This window comes from Xiphophorus hellerii, chromosome 22 (assembly GCF_003331165.1).
Source record: "Xiphophorus hellerii strain 12219 chromosome 22, Xiphophorus_hellerii-4.1, whole genome shotgun sequence".
Taxonomy (NCBI): domain Eukaryota; kingdom Metazoa; phylum Chordata; class Actinopteri; order Cyprinodontiformes; family Poeciliidae; genus Xiphophorus; species Xiphophorus hellerii.
Window position 1 is genome coordinate 4,785,582 of NC_045693.1, and position 16,104 is coordinate 4,801,685.

A 16,104-nucleotide genomic window follows, 5' to 3' on the forward strand; every position below is an offset into this window, starting at 1 on the left:
TGACACCACCACACATGGATGATGAGGCTGAATCTGTTGCTCTCTGGATGTACACAGATTGATTTCTCTGTAGGAAAAAAAGGCCTTTTTAACTGGAACATACAATCTGTAACCATTCTATGTTCGTCTCAGGTCCAGTATGTCGACTTCCCGACAGATGCATTCAGACTGTATTTATTCTAACAAAAGGGGAAATCAAGTTGGTGGTTAACACCAGTCCAGCAGCTTCAGCCCCTATACTTTAAAGAAAATACGATAAATAAGCAAACTACAGAGCGATAGCTTCAGTTAGCGGCAGTTAAATACCTAAAATGGACATTAATAGCAGTTAAAAACGTTTACAAAACATAGCAAAATTATTGATGAAATGCTGTATTTTATTAAATCTGTCTAAAATATATGTTAAAATGTAATATTTGTCAAGAAAACACAGAGCTGATAGTAATATGTACCACAGCTACAGACCAAAAGAAAAAAAGGGGAGGAGCTAACTGCCGAGAGCAACATAACAGAACTTAAAAACACCAATAAATGTCTGAAGAAACAGCTTGTTGACTAAACAAAATAAATCCAATGAACACATTTTGACAAATTTCACATGTTTAATATTGTTAAAATAAAACCCTGTTACATATGTGTCAAATGGATGTATGTTTACTTGCTGGAAAAGAGAAATAATGCCGTTGACAGAAGGAGAAAACATCTGGAAATGGATTTTGCTGCAGGATTATGAAAAAAATCATTTGAATATTGAATTGATATGAAAGCAACTTTTTTGAGCTTTACCTCATAATGTCATTCCCTTATCAAAAATATACCTGGAAAGTTTGAGAAATGTATCTGTGAGAAATTATTTAATCACCATGGCAACCACTCAGCTGTTCAAAACGCCTGGTTGGACCTAGCCCCGCCTTCGAGACGCAGCTTCCGAGTCCCTGCCCAACTCGGCTCCCACAGACTAGCCAGCCTCAATTAGCAAACACCTGTGTGTTTGAGCTCAGGAGCAACTTGTCTGAGCGACACCGGTTAACAGAGGAGCCATGTTGTTTTGACTTCCTGAAGGCGGAGTTTTTAAATAGGCAGAGATCCAATTTCAAGGTTTTAAATTTCTTTGAAGTCATATTTCACAAATGTAACATTCGTAAGAGCTGAATGTAACAATTACTTGGTTGCTATAAAATGGCTCTTGGCCTCAAGCTGAATGACGTCCTAATGAGGTTTTTGAGCTATTTGATTTAGGTACTTTCTTTCAAAAATTAAAAAATGCTCTCCAAAGAATCCATAAAGAGCCAGTTTTTATTTTGTGAATTTGGAGTTACGTTCTACAGAAAAATCGATGAATTTGCAAATACTGAACCGTGAATATGTTGATTTCCTCTGTATCTCTTGGATTCGCTCATGGCAACGAATAAAACTATTATGATCTACAAGCATAAACACAATTAAGAGAGAAAACTTCTTAAAAATTAATGACATTGTGCCTACATTATTCAAAATACTACTTATTTAAATAGTTGGAACAGCATTTACATGCAAACCAGATTGTACGCTGAAATAACTCTTGAGATAAATCAGAATCTAATGTAAGGGGACTTAGATTGGAATAGTAAATAAACTGCAGCTTTTGCTGCTCCAACATGCAAATATCCTGCCTGCTGTGACTTGCCTGCTCTTAAATGGAGCCTTTAGCCAGACTCTCACCGCTGCTTCCTACTGTTTCTCTTTTATGTTTCAGTTCCTTTGGCGAGGCATCAAAGCTTGTGAAATGGAGTAAATTAAGTAATAATCCCATATTGATTGATTAGTATTAACATTTTCGGTAATTGCAGTGAGTCTCAGAAGATGAAGGGGATTATGTACAATAGAAAATAGGTGAAATTTGTGATCTCATCTCGAACTTTAAATTAGTTAATCAACCACCGCCGTGTTAGATTAGCTAATAGTACGGAGACAACATGCTAGCTAATGCTAAACATTAGCTAGCATGTTAAATAGCAAGATAAATGCGGGTAACCATGGCAACCAGTGAGCGTTTAAAGGCCGGCCTGGCTGCAGTTGATTGTGTGCTGTGTTTACAAACAATCCTCTCTATATATTATAATACATATTATTATAATCATATAATAATATACAATGTATTTTATTATATATAATGTAATATAATAATATTAATACTATAATAATATTATAAATATAATACTGATATTAGCTATAATATTATAATTACTATAGTATTATTATTAATAATATAAAGAAGTTTATGATTGTTAACTTCTTTATTATTATTATTGAAACTTGTTTATTATTATAAACAAGTTTAAATTTTATTCCACCATCCATCCATTATCTAACACAAACAAAATCTTTTTGGACTGTGGGAGGAAGCCGGAGCGCCCGGAGAGAACCCATGCATGACATTTTCAAGATTTTTATTAATTCTTGAAAATTGAAGAATTATAGTATTTTAATTATAGTGTCCAATACAAAACATATGCAACAAAAATTACAATTTTACCTTATTACCATTGTACATAAAAAAAAATAGAATACTGCACAGAAATAACCGCTGAAAAAAGCGACAAGTATGGAAGCATCAGAAAAGGAAGTAAGCAAAGGAAAGCAAATACAAAAGAAAATAAGGACACTAACGGTTAGAATCAAACATTTACACCATAAATGTTCTGCATTTTGGTTGTGAATGTCTTCCTCCGTGAGAACTTTCCCGTCCGGGTCAGTTTCTACTTTGCCCACAGTGACAAAACTGTTCCCACGGATTGTGGATTCATCCTGAGCACCATTCTGCGATGTTCTGTCTGTTAAATCAGTTGCTGTGCAAACTTTCAGGTCCAGGTTCATTTTTTCTTTGGCACCAGTGGAAGATTGGTACCCAGGGACTGGGGTCGCATCTTGAGCTCCGTTTGGCAGTGTCTCGTTTTTCAAACTAATCGCTTCGACTGTAGAGAAAACCTTGTCTGTCTCTGGGCAAATTCTCAGTTTCAGGTAATATTTTTGTTTGGCACCAGTGGGAGATTGGTACCCAAGGACTGGGGTCGGATCTTGAGCTCCGTTGTGCAATGTCTCTTTTTTCAAACTAAAGACAGTTTTTTCTTTAACTGGAGAGAAAACTGTCTCTTCCTCCGTGTGAACTTTCCCGTCCGGGTCAGTTTTTACCTTGGGAACATCTTTCCCACTGTTGTCAGAGACCTGTCTCTTCTCCTGATCGCTGCCTTTTGACGTCGTGTTTGTCAAGCTGATCTCTTTGACTTCTGAGAAATCTTTCTCTCTTCTCTTGGGAAGAGTTGACTTATCCATCCCCTGGTCTTTGCTCTCAGGCTGAGAGCTGCCTTCATCCTGATCAGTCCCAGGAAAGTAATTGTCGTAGAGCTTCTTCATTCCTACTATCGCCAAGTATCCGAGTCCAAAAAGTACAGGAACTGGCACCTTTCCGAAAATATTCATTGTGAAATGCTGTGTTTACAATCAACCAACTGCTGGGATCCTAACTGCTGTTCTGAGAAACAAGCCTCCAGAGCCTCATAGATCTTCTTTGGTCTATGATGTCATCTGTGACCTCATCAATGAACTCACTGTTGTTCTGGGGCAAGGTCTTGCTTCTGGTCGTTGCTATGGAGATGATCAGATCAGTTCTGCATGAATTAAACTATTGACCCTTTGCACGTGACGTCACGGTTTCCAGAGCTCCGCCCACTCCGCCTTGACGGACGTCAAAGCAACCAATGCGCTCCTTTAAAGCTGGTCTAAAAGCAGGACGTCTGGAGCTTCATATCGCTTCCATTTAGTTGATTCACCAACCTTGCTAGCTAGCAGAGAGGTTTAGCGGCTAAAGTTTCACCTCTTCCTAAATCCCCCAGAATGCTGTGCGGTTCTGGATTGTATTTTATTGATATTATTTTGTGATCTCATCTCGAACACAGTTTTGAGATATCGTGTTTCTCACATCAAGCACTTTGCAAACTTTCCCGTCCGGGTCGACTTTTACTTTGGGAACAATTTTTCCCGTGTTCCTTAGTACATTAATAGCCTGTTCAGAAATTTTACATTTTTATTCAGAAAGTTGAGCTAAAAGTATGGCGTCATTCATAATAAAAATTTTGCGGATGTGGCAAAGACATCAATAGTTTTGTCAAAAGAAAATGTCATAAAAAATGGATTTAGTTAAATTATTAAAGTTCTCAGCCAACCAACCTCTAATAGTTTAACTATCCATACCAACAGTTATTGCTTTGAAGCATCATGGGGCTTTAATGGAATATAGCTTAATATTATCTACATATGATTAATAATAAATGTCTTTGAGCACATTGTGCTAAAGAGGAAGGAAATACAATAGAACTATAAAGGGCCCAAAACAGGACCTTGTAGTACACTGCGGGCAAGAGAAGTGGAAGAAGACCTAAACTTAGAAGAAGCTGCAGAAAAGGATTATTGAGTCTAATATGAAGAAAAACACTCCACCGTCGACCTTATCAAAACTTTAATGTGTAATACTAGCCATGCTGAAGATCATCAAGAAATGTTGGACTAATCAAAAACAATTTCCAAAATCTGACCAGTAATCGAACATTCTGAGATTTTAATAAATTTGACTACTTCAGGAAAAGTAGTTGATTGTTGAGCAGATAGAGGATTAGCTTTGGTAGAGCTGTGGCCAATCAAGGTGCAGCCTAAAGTCTTTCCAATTACTCCCAGGGGTCAAAAGAGAGGAAGAGGAGGCTCACGCTTGGGGTAATTAAGCATGACTGGAGGCTTTGATTGGGTGCAGCACATCTGAATATGGAAGCGGGAAAGAAAAAGAAAGTCTCTCGTGAGATGAAGAGGGCAGTGGTTCAATAACTTCAAAACCAAAGTATGAAGGGATTCACTGAGCTGATTGTTGTTTACCCAGTGTGGATCTCCCAAAACAACGCACACAAAGACCGGAACTGCATTTAAAAAGTCTTCTTTCACTCTTCTGAGACCATGATGGAGATGCACTTGGTGTTAAAATGAAGAAAATATGTTATAATTTACAATATGTGATCAATCTTCCTTTTGCAGATTTACTTATAGAGACTTATTCATCAGTATTATGAAATTATTGACTTACAGTATTTCTTGCTGAAAGTTACTTGTAAGTTAGATTTGTCTTATTTCAAGTGTACTTATATTTTTGCAGACCAAAAAGTACTTGGTAAGATTTTGTGTTTTTGCAGTGTACCTTAAAGAAGTCATGGGCCAAATCTGATCCAACGTTTTTAATTCTTTCAAATTAAATGTTTTTATTCTTTTGTCTTTTGTAACTTAATAAGTTTTCCTCCAGTCAGAGAGGGGAAACATTTAAATCTATGTTATTCTGGTAAACAAGATAATCATGTATTTTTTTCTGATGTGCACATGGGGTTCTGGTGGTACTTATGCAGAGGATCATATTGAAATTAATGCTCACATTTAGCATGTTGTTCCCAGTGATACTGATACTGACCATCTGGATAATGATGACTCCGATATCAAAAGAGGCGCCGTCTGGGGTGGTGTGTTTGGTTCTGTGGGAGCGAGCCAGACTAAATAAGAGTGATGATAGATCATTGAACCCTAATGAATGGGTTATACTGGGACCGACCCAGTCAACTCAGTGTGTGTTTGAGAAGCTGAGTCCTTTGTTTTTATTGCTGGTTCAAAAATATCAAATTAATGGGTGGCAGAGATTTTTTGAGAAACAAAAAAGAAACATAAATACCTGGTAAAAGAAACTATCTTTGAGTTATAATTATGAACATTTTAGGAACTTTTTGTCTTCGATTTCACTTTAAGTTTAAACTTGAGTGGCTTTTGCAATATTTGTTTATATTGAGGCTAATTTTCTAGTCTGGCTCAAATTTTTGTTGTGTGAAACTGAACATCAACTCAGCCGTTTTGCTATTATTAGGATTTTCATACTGGTTTTTAAGGTTAGGGATGTCAAAACACATTATATTATTTTCCACATCAGCTAAAATTTAAGGGGAGGTTTTATGCAAAATCAACTTTTATCATGTTATAAAGTCAGTCCCTCATCAAAAACATACCTGGAGTGTTGTTTCCCCACTCAGCTCCTCCAGACTAGCAGCAGCAGCAATTAGCAAACATCTGCTGAGCTTATCATACAAACTACTGCTGAGTCCAGCTATAGTAAGAACTGTTGTAAATGGCATTATGGAGAAGTATTGTGAGGAAAGATTAGGTGATTCTTAAAGGGACACAGGTCTAACTTCCAGTCGTTAAATTGCAAAGTCAAACTTATTTTAAGCGATTTTTGATGTTTACAACATTTGTATCACAACTGTAGGCAACATAGTTACTTGACTTTGCTATAAAATGGCATCATATGCCTGGAACATACATAATACAGCCACTCTGGAGGATTGGACTTGGCCATCCTTTAGCCAAGGATTTTTAACAGTTTGGGTTTTTTGTTGAACTCCAACTACCAGCCAGTTGTTATGATATTATAACTTTAAAGTCTATTATGCAGAATGTTTTTAGTATCTGAAATGACATGTAGAAAACCTGAAGAAGCTCTGACTGGATTTATTCCTCTCTTCACAGCGATGCCGTCACCCATGTGGTGTCAGAGGACAGCCAGTCGTCTTCCCTCTGGGCGTGGCTTAAAGGTCGCTCGTTGCCGGATCTCTCCACAGTAAACGTGTTGGACATCAGCTGGTTCACCGACAGCATGAGAGAGGGAAGACCTGTTCCCGTGGTTAGTCGAAGCCGATACACAGCTAAACAAGCGATTACAGGTTACAAATTAACTCAGTTTTTTAAAGTTAGAGCTCCATTCTCTTTTTTCAGTTATTGTAAATATGAATTTGTGCTTAAAGTGTAACTATCTCCCTTGTGAAAGCATAACCCTGGCCCCTGACAATTGGGAAAAATGTCACCAAAGTGGGAGGAGCAAAGAGACACTGAGGGGCGTGGTCAAGTCTGGGGATATTACAAAAAAATCACTGTTGCTTACTTATAAACTTTGTCGCTTTATTTAACGACTTTCCAGAAACCTCTAGTAACTTTTCACACTCACTATTCAAACTCCTGACTCACCGAGTCTGATGTATGGCTGGGCAATAAATCAGTAACAATGTACATCACGATACACGCATGATATGTCTGATAAAATATTAAATAATTTCACTGAACCCCGATCTAGAACTGCATGGCATTCTGGGGGATGTAGGCAGAGGAACGGCTTTGGCCGCTCAACCTCTAACAGCTAGCTAAGCAAGGTTGTTCACTTCAACTACCTCCCTCACTCTTTGGTTACTTAGCAACAAGCTGTTGAGTAACTTGCGCATTAGCAGTTTAAGGTTTCAGCACCATGCCTCATAACTGCTCAGAAATAGAAAAACAGCGGCGTGGAGAAAGGAGAAAATGAATCCAACAGCTTGAGAAGAAACTGCAAATAAAACAGGAAAGGTCACGTCACCAGTTTGGCCAAACATCTTCACCTTGGTCGTGTTTGTGTAATAAAAAGTGTATCCCTGAACTCTTTTGCAAGTGTGACATGTAGCGAATAGATTTTTTTCAGCGGTCTAACCTCAGGTTGAACTTGCTGTAACGTTCAATATTGTGGAAGATTATCAGCTTTCCTGAACATCTTCCTCCAGTCTTGGAAGAAACATTCTTACAAGGACAAACGGATTCTTTCATAATCTTTTCACAGCGCTGATGATCTGTTACTACTTTACACTACACAGATCTCTTAATCAGAAGACTTCTGGTATTCAGTTAACATAATGTTTGATAATTATGTACACTGACTCACTTTTAAGACAGTTTTGACATTTAGCAAGCAAATTAATATATGAATCATTCAAAAATGTACCAAAAAATTCCGGAAGTTTGATGCCTAACTCCAGATGTCTCTGCTCAGTTCTCTTCTCTTTTCTTCTCTGATAGTAAGAAATAAAAAACAAACATCCTCCAGATTGTGTGGGAGTGTCAAATGAACCCATCAGCTGTATGTCAGGGCTCATAGCAGCCCTGACATAACAGACACACATGGATGTATATATATATATATCCATATTTTCATGGATGCACAGTGTTTTCTCTCCTGAATGGCAGCAGCAGAGCCTGGGAGCAGATCAGGCCCTCATACATAACACTCAAGCGTTGCCAGTTTGACAGCCATGATGTTTTCTCTGTGCAGCCTGCTTGGACAGTAATGAGAAAATAATACATTGCAGGTACTTTATATTCTTTGGCGGTGAGTTAGGGGTGTCAGCAGATTTGTTCCCATTCGTCCTTAAAATGGACACCATCAGAAACATCAACAGCGTTTTATTTCCCTACATTTTGATATGTTACGTCGTTATTCCAAATTGTGCTAAATTAATGACTTTCCTCAAAATTCTGCACATAAGCACTTTGTTACAGTAATGTGGAAAAAGGTATAATTTACTCAGATAAATATGAAAAACCAAGAGATCACATTAACGTAAGTATTCACAGCCTTTTCTTAATACTTTGTTGATCCACCTTTAAATCTGAATCACCTGTCTTTGGTTAGTTTAAGCCATTCTTCTTTGCACCAATCTGATGTTTGAATGTCCTAAATAACAGATTAAAAACAAGAGATGTCTTTGTTGTTTACCTTGTATGTGTATTTATTCAACAATTTAGCTGCAATTTAAAGTATTGGTTATTTTGTTGGTATATGGTTTGATTAAAATACAATTAATTCCGATTAATTGATTAGACGCTTCAATTAACTCAATTAAAACATTTAATTGAGGACCACAGTTAATCTCAATTTAGCTGTATGACTAGAATTTATTCAGATTAACTGGATTTATTTAATCTGAATCCAGTCTGAATTTAGTCTGAATCTATGTAAACTGGAGTTGAATGGAACCAGTTTGTCATGTAAACTGACCTGACATCAATTTGTTGTGGTGATATTGCATTTTCCCAGTGGTTGTTTCACATCGTGTTATAATGTTACTCCCTCATAAAAGAAAACAAACAAAAAAAAAAAACATGGAGTGTTGCTTTAATTCTTTCATGCATGTTAGAGAAATCATTTAATCTCTATAGCAACCATTCACATGTGCAAAACACCTGGTTGGACCTAGCTCCGCCTTCGAGACGCAGCTTCAGTTTCCAAACTCCGCCTCACATAACAGCCCTCTCTCTCCCACTCAGATCCGTCAGACTAGCCAGCACCAATTAGCAAACGACTGCTGGAACTGCGCATCACCTGAGCTCATTATAAGAGCCACTTATCAGTGAAACGCTGGTAAAACCGTTGTGAAAGGGTTAATGGAGGAGCCGTGTTGCGATGGCTTCCTGAAGGCGGAGTTTTAAAGAGACAAAGGCCCAATTTCAAGGCCTTAAATTACAAAGTCAAATTTCTTTTCAGTCATATTTTATATGTACAGAAACTGAAGGTAACATAGTGACTTTGTTGAGCTATAAAATGGGAATATGTGCCTGGAAAATACATATTACTGTCCCTTTAAAATTAAGGACATTTCTGGTACTAAATCTGCTGAATTGGGATATTTTATTTTCTGGTTTGTAGAATGGCTGTTTAAGTGTAAATTACTTAAACAAATTTCTCATTTGAAAAGAATGAAAATGGAAAATTGACTCCCAGAGGAACTGAATGTGTGTGCTGAGGAATAGGTGCAGGTACAGGAAGTGGAATCTCATGGACCTTTGCCCCGGTTGCTGGTCTTCGTTAACCCGCTCATTTGGCCCTGTGACGGGCTTTAGCGTGGCAGGAGCTACAAGCCTGGATCGTCTCGACGGTTCCAATGAGAACACGAGACTGTGTGAGAGGTAGCAAAGCTTATGTTGCCCTTTCATCTGAGCATATGGTGTGTGTGGAGAAACGAAGCCCCGGTGTGCAGACTGCACACATTAGATTAGTTACATCTAAGTCACAGAGCAAAGGTGAAGAGGACGCTGGAGGGAAGCCCAGTGGGGGATGTGCTACCTCTGCGCTCTGGCTTCCTCCCTCTTGTACAATATGGCTGCATAATAACTGAGCCCAGATGGGGGAACCAACCTCAGCATGCTGAGGCACTGAGGTTTTTCTCCACGGAGTCACAAAGCCATATTACATTAAACCAACTGCAGTTAAAGTGGAATAGCAAAGGAGAATTCCCTCCTGTTGGGTTTTAAGGAAACACAGACAGGAAATAATGAAGGCAGTTTTAGTTTTGGCTGCCTGAAAAAAAAATGTGGCGTGAAATAAATTCAAAGCTGTTATTTTTCAGGAGGGAAATGAGGAAGTGTCCTAGGGGAGAATAAACGCTGATCATGTTTGAATTCAGCCCAGGATTTGATGTGTTAAATCATTTTATTATCTATTAAACAACATTTTCCTCTCTGAATTAATTCCTGTATCAGGATTGTCTTTCCAACAGAACAAAAGCATTTACTTTTATGTTTTTCAGCCTCTTTATCTTCCAGAATCACACTGAATAAAAGCATCCCCACAGAATCATATTGCCTCCACCGTGCTTCACAGATAGGAAAATGAATTTCGTATGTAGGTCAAAACATTTATTTTGGTCTCAAACCTCCTCCATAAAACCCTGATTGTCCTGTCAATGCTGTCGTGTTTGGTGATATTTGCGATGTATGGAAAATAAATTTTGTCTCAGTAGAAACAAACTTTTGTTAGACAGTGAGTTTATAACACTGATTTTTTTTTTAATCCTTTGCAGTTATGCATATGATTTTACTTTAACTAACAAAAATTTCCCCTGCAGAAATTTGACTGCAAATGTGGCCTTCTGGTGATGAAGTCAAAACAATCAGCACTAGAGCGAGATGAACAGATTGCAGCCACTCAAATTACTCTAATCTGATCATGTGACAAAGCGCTAGCTGGTTAGCACAGCTAACTGCTAAAGGGCTTCTTTACGGTTCTTTTAAATGGCAGAAAAACAGTATCTGAGGTGAAATGGTGAATTTGGTTGTTGCATTAGGTTTGTAAATATCAATATGTTTTAAATTGTTAAACTGAAGAAAAAGTTTCTAGAGTAAAATGCACAGCTGTCATTAATATGAGGGAAGCTTTTTGCTAGTGAATTTAAAGTAAAAAAAAAAAAAATCATATGCATAGCTGCACAAGATAAAAAATCTGTTTCTATTAAGACTTTGTTTCTCCCATAAAGCAGGAGCACAAAGTGGACAAGACAGATTAATACATGAACAAACTAAAATGCAAAGTCTAAGCAAATAAAAAGAGAAATAATCAACAAACAATCAAATACAAATTTCTGCAGCTCCTCCAGAGTTACCTCGGGCCTCCTGGCTCCTAACGTCCCCAGCCTGGTAGGTTTGAAAAGGGGCTCTGAAGGTTGTGATATTATTTTATAACCCAAACCACACATTATATTGCTAATTAGATGACTTTTGAAAGCAGTTTGATGGATTATATTTCAGGGTAAAAGAGGTCATATATTTTGTATGCTGCACTTTTTTTGACTTTTGTCCTTTCACATTTGCCCTGCTTTGCATTTGTCTGCCACATATAATTCCAATAAAAAGAAGCCATGAATATTTTTCGCATGCATTCTCTCCACCCACATATACGGATGATTGTCAAAGCACGCCTTGTTACATTTTATGATGTGTAATTGTCTCCACGAATATTAAAAATTACTTTGGTAATCCGTTTGCAGCTTATTTTACAAACGTGGAGCGTTTTATTCGTGGAATGAAAAGGCAATTTACAGGAAGAAAATTGGATGATGACAAGCAGATTTGTAATGCCACGGGTCAGGTAGTGTAATGGATTTGGATGCCACCAGACTGTGAGATGAGTGTCATTAGCCTGTTGCCCCGGAGACACATAGTCATAAAAATAACTTCTCCAAGGCAAATGGCTGCATTTAGATGTAATTGAATTTGAACTCTTGGCTGTGGGCTCATCAGGAAGTGACCTTACACACTTTTACACATTCAGACCATCGATGGTTTGGACTCTGAGGAAAATATGACCATGAATTTGAGCGTGAATGAGTTTGGGACTCTCTGGTTATTTATTTATTTATTTTTTACAATTTTTTTTGTGAACAGGACATCCTGCCAGAAGCTCCTAAGGCCGCTCCCGTGAACACGGTTTCACAATACGCCTGCCAGAGACGGACAACCACAGAAAACAACAACAGGATTTTCACAGTAAGAAACACTTAGTGGCTGCCCTGCTTTGCCATGTAAAACGCTCCCCTAATCTGTTCTGGTCTAATTGGATAGCTGGCTTGCCTCACTCACTGGCACTCTGACACAAAAATACATTAACGAATGAGCAGCATCTGCAGCCACGACGTACCGAGGCAGAGCAGCTGACATGCCGGTGATCCCTGCCACAGGGGGGCAGACATGGACACGCCCTGCAGCTCCGCCGCCGTATCAATCTCCTGTCTTGTCAGTGGAAGCGATGGGTCTTTCTCTCTGCCATCTGTGGGTTTAGGATGACAGGAAGGAGAGAATCAGCAGCAGAAGAAGGAGTTACTCAGCTTTATTAAGTTAAAGCTGCAGTATGTGACTTTCTTGTGGTATGAGATGGATAATTTGTGAAAAAAATCAAACTTATTTGCCTTCGTCCCAGTGCTAACTGGAAACAACCAATCAGAGCCAGGAGGAGGGTTTTAGGGCTGTCAGTCAAACTCTGTGTGGCGCTGCTCATCCCCCCTCATTGTTCTCTGCTGATTTGTAGAGTAAAACAGTAAAAGTACTCCGCTACTGTTCATATATCTGAAAAATCAACTTTTCAGAAATACAAAATCTTACCAAGTATTTTTTTTGTCTAGTTTCTTAATATACTTGAAATCAGACAAAACTAACTTTTAAGGCTTGCTTTAAATAAATAATTTCTTAATATTGATGAAAAATTACTAGTTCCACTGGCAGATTATTTTACTTATTTCGCAGTCGTTACCTAGCAACACCGGCCAAGCCCTGAGCCGTTGCCTAGCAACCCAGTTCTAATTCCATTGGCAGATTATTTCACTTACAAACAGACATTTTTCCTGTGTTATAAGTTAATTTATATGCCAATGGAACTAGTACTTTTTCATCAATATTAAGGAATTATTTATTTTAAAAAAGCTGAAAAAATTACTTACAGTTTTGCTGTATTTCAAGTTTACTAAGATATTTGCTGTAGAAACTAGACCAAAAATATTTGGTAAGATTTTTTTTTTGTGTTTGCAGTGCTTGAGCATTTATCTTTCTGAGGACATTTTAGTTTTACTTCCTACATTTTAACAGAAATATTTGTACTTGTAAGGAGTACTTTCTTCTACTCCTTATATTTTCACATAGGACTGAAAAAAATAATGATAGAAAAAAATCCACCGCTCGCAGAAAAGCTGTGTTATAGTGTCGGTAATTCACCATTCATTTGGATGCGGCCAAAGCAAAGCAGAAGGAGAACACACTGTGGCACGAGAAAAACGAATCAATGGAGACTTTAACCTGACTAACATTGCAAACAACAGAGGAAAACATTCAGAGACGCAAACATTCCCCATCTGTTGCCTTATTTTAAAATATCCCTGCATTTGTTTGCTCAAGGAATGACTAGGGACGAATTCTCTGTGACTTGTGCAATCAAAATTATAAGTATTTTGTAAAATTTCTATGCCAATACAGTGCAAAAGAAAAAAATAATATATTTTGTATGACTAGAACGTTTTATGTAGTTTAGACTTTATCGAAAGTCATTTACAGTCCAACATGTACTTGTACCTTCACTAGAATATTTTTTTCAAGTATCTGTACTTCTACTCAAGTAGAGAATGTGAATACTTTTGACACCTCTGGCTCTCAACCGGTCATGAATGCTATTATGGAAAAACAGTTTTCCTGCAACAGTAAGTTGTGTCTCCACCATTTAGCACATTTAGCAGCGCATTCATGGCTTTGATTGACAGCGCTAAGCCCCTCCTCCTGGATCTAATTGGTTGTTTTTGGTCGGGAGCGGCTCATGTCGGACACTAACACTTCACTAAAAGGAGAACAGGAAGTGATATGTTGGAGGGCAAACGACGGATCGACAGCTCAGGGAGGAAATGGAGGAGATTGATCTTTTCACAGATTATCTGTCCAATATTACATATTCACAACATAGTGATAATTTTAACAAATATCTAAAAAAAAAGCATAGTTTTAAAAATCAAAGTTGCGTACTGTAGCTTTAAGATTTGGTGAGCGGGAAAGGAAAAGAATGTTTCATTTATGATGATAATTAACAGCAGCTGCAGGTGGTGAGCGAAACGTTAGTAGAGGAAAAAAGAAACAAGCTGGTGTCAGCATGTGGTCAATGTATTTCTCTGGTGAGGAATAATTGACTCGTATGCTGATCATTTAATCGCGTTTCTTTCCACTTAGATTAAATACAAAATTAAAATGTATTTTCAAACAAATAATGCAAAAACTTGATACTTGTCTGGCACAACATTATGACTACTAGTTTAGTAGATTACTGGTCCTTTGTTTGGTGTTAAAACATGCCTGACGCTCTGAGGGAAGGACTATTTTAATAATTTTGGCTAAAAATAATAAAGAGTCAACAATTTTAAAAAATAGAGATATAATTACAAATGCAGGTCTTACTGGTTTTTCAGCGTCTTCATGGAATAATTGCTCTTAATTAACACAACAGAATGACACGAAAAGTACCAGTAATATTCTTTAGATCTTATATTTTTTTCTGGTCATTAGGTTAGAAATTATGTAGTTTTTCCACAAAAAAATGAATCCATCCTCTTTTTGCAAAAATAAAAAAAAAGTAATAATAATATAAATATCTTGATTATAAAACCTTAAAACAGAAGGGAAATCATGTTTTAAAAAAACTGTATCACATTTCCTATTGTTGATATTTATCTAAAATTTTAAGTTTTTAAAAATGTTATGCAACATTTGTAGCTCTAAATGTGTCTTGTTTTGTTGGACGAAAGTGAAAGTGTCTCTTTGGATTGTAAAAGTCGCAGATCTCTGGGCTACTTCTTCAGATACTCACTGCAGTAAGATCTGGGTGTTTCTGACGCTAAGTCAACACCTGAACCTGGTTGTTGTGCTCCATGTGGTAGAACACACTCCAGGAAATATTGTCTCCATCAAAGGCTTGTATGGTCTTAAGTCATTTATAAAGCACTTTAAAAACGGCTATTAACTGCACCAAAGTGCTGTTCAGTATTCATAAAGACCTTGGTTACTCTTGTTCTATAACACGTTTTTCTTCCACTCAACTTTCCATTGATATTCACACTTGGAAAAGCCAGATATGTTGTGGCTTACCCTTAATGAATGTCTGCTGGATTACTTGCGAGTCAGTTTCATCTGTAAGCCATCATCATTAAAATTCCAAGAAATAAAGACCTGAAATATTTTTATATATTATGCAGATTTATCTCATGAATCTACATAATATATGAGTTTCTGAAACAAATGACAAAAATATTAAACTTCATCTCAATATTCTAATTTTCGGAGCTGTACTTGCAGTGAACTCCTCCTTGTAGGAATCCAGCTTTCTGCTTCGTTGTTCTTATTTTGCATTTTGTTGCATCTTTCAAGCAATCTCCCCCGATTTATTTTTGCCTCCGATTGTGAAGATGAGAATCTTCTGTGTGTAATAAGGTGAACCAACTGCCAACTGCAAGTTTGCGCTTGTGTGGGAGCAAGGAGACCCCTTGATGAGTTTTTGTAAGACCTATTAAGAGCTGCTTATGAGGGCCTGTGAGGCATCTGCTTCATAATGAGTCTTTACTTCCCAGAGAGGCTAAATGTTCATATTCTTGGCACACGTGCCACGCTGCTTGCCCACGTGTTTTTGCATGTGTGTATTAAAACTCTCACACGTGTTTGTCCACATGGACGGGCAGGTGCAGATGTGCACACCATCAACACGTTCTCACCTGCGGGAGGCTGCTGTTCAATTTCTGATCCACGGTTTCTTTCCACGGCATTAACTCCGTAATTAGCAATTCCCCTCCGTTTTCCTATCCCCATGATTAACTCATTATCTCTGCATAAAGCCACATGGAAGGAGAGTTTCTGATTAGGAAGGTTGTTCTATCTGTGGACCTGAGAAAACTA

At 37.7% G+C, this 16,104-nt stretch overlaps 1 protein-coding gene across 1 annotated transcript in view; it reads left to right on the forward strand.

The window, feature by feature from the left end:
* Positions 1–16,104, forward strand: part of dntt (deoxynucleotidyltransferase, terminal) — a 93,052-nt gene that overhangs the window by 3,916 nt on the left and 73,032 nt on the right. Inside the window, exons 2-3 of the mRNA XM_032552410.1 lie at positions 6,586–6,760; positions 12,076–12,177. Of these exons, the coding sequence (XP_032408301.1) occupies positions 6,586–6,760; positions 12,076–12,177 (277 nt within the window). The remainder of the gene's footprint in view (positions 1–6,585; positions 6,761–12,075; positions 12,178–16,104) is intronic.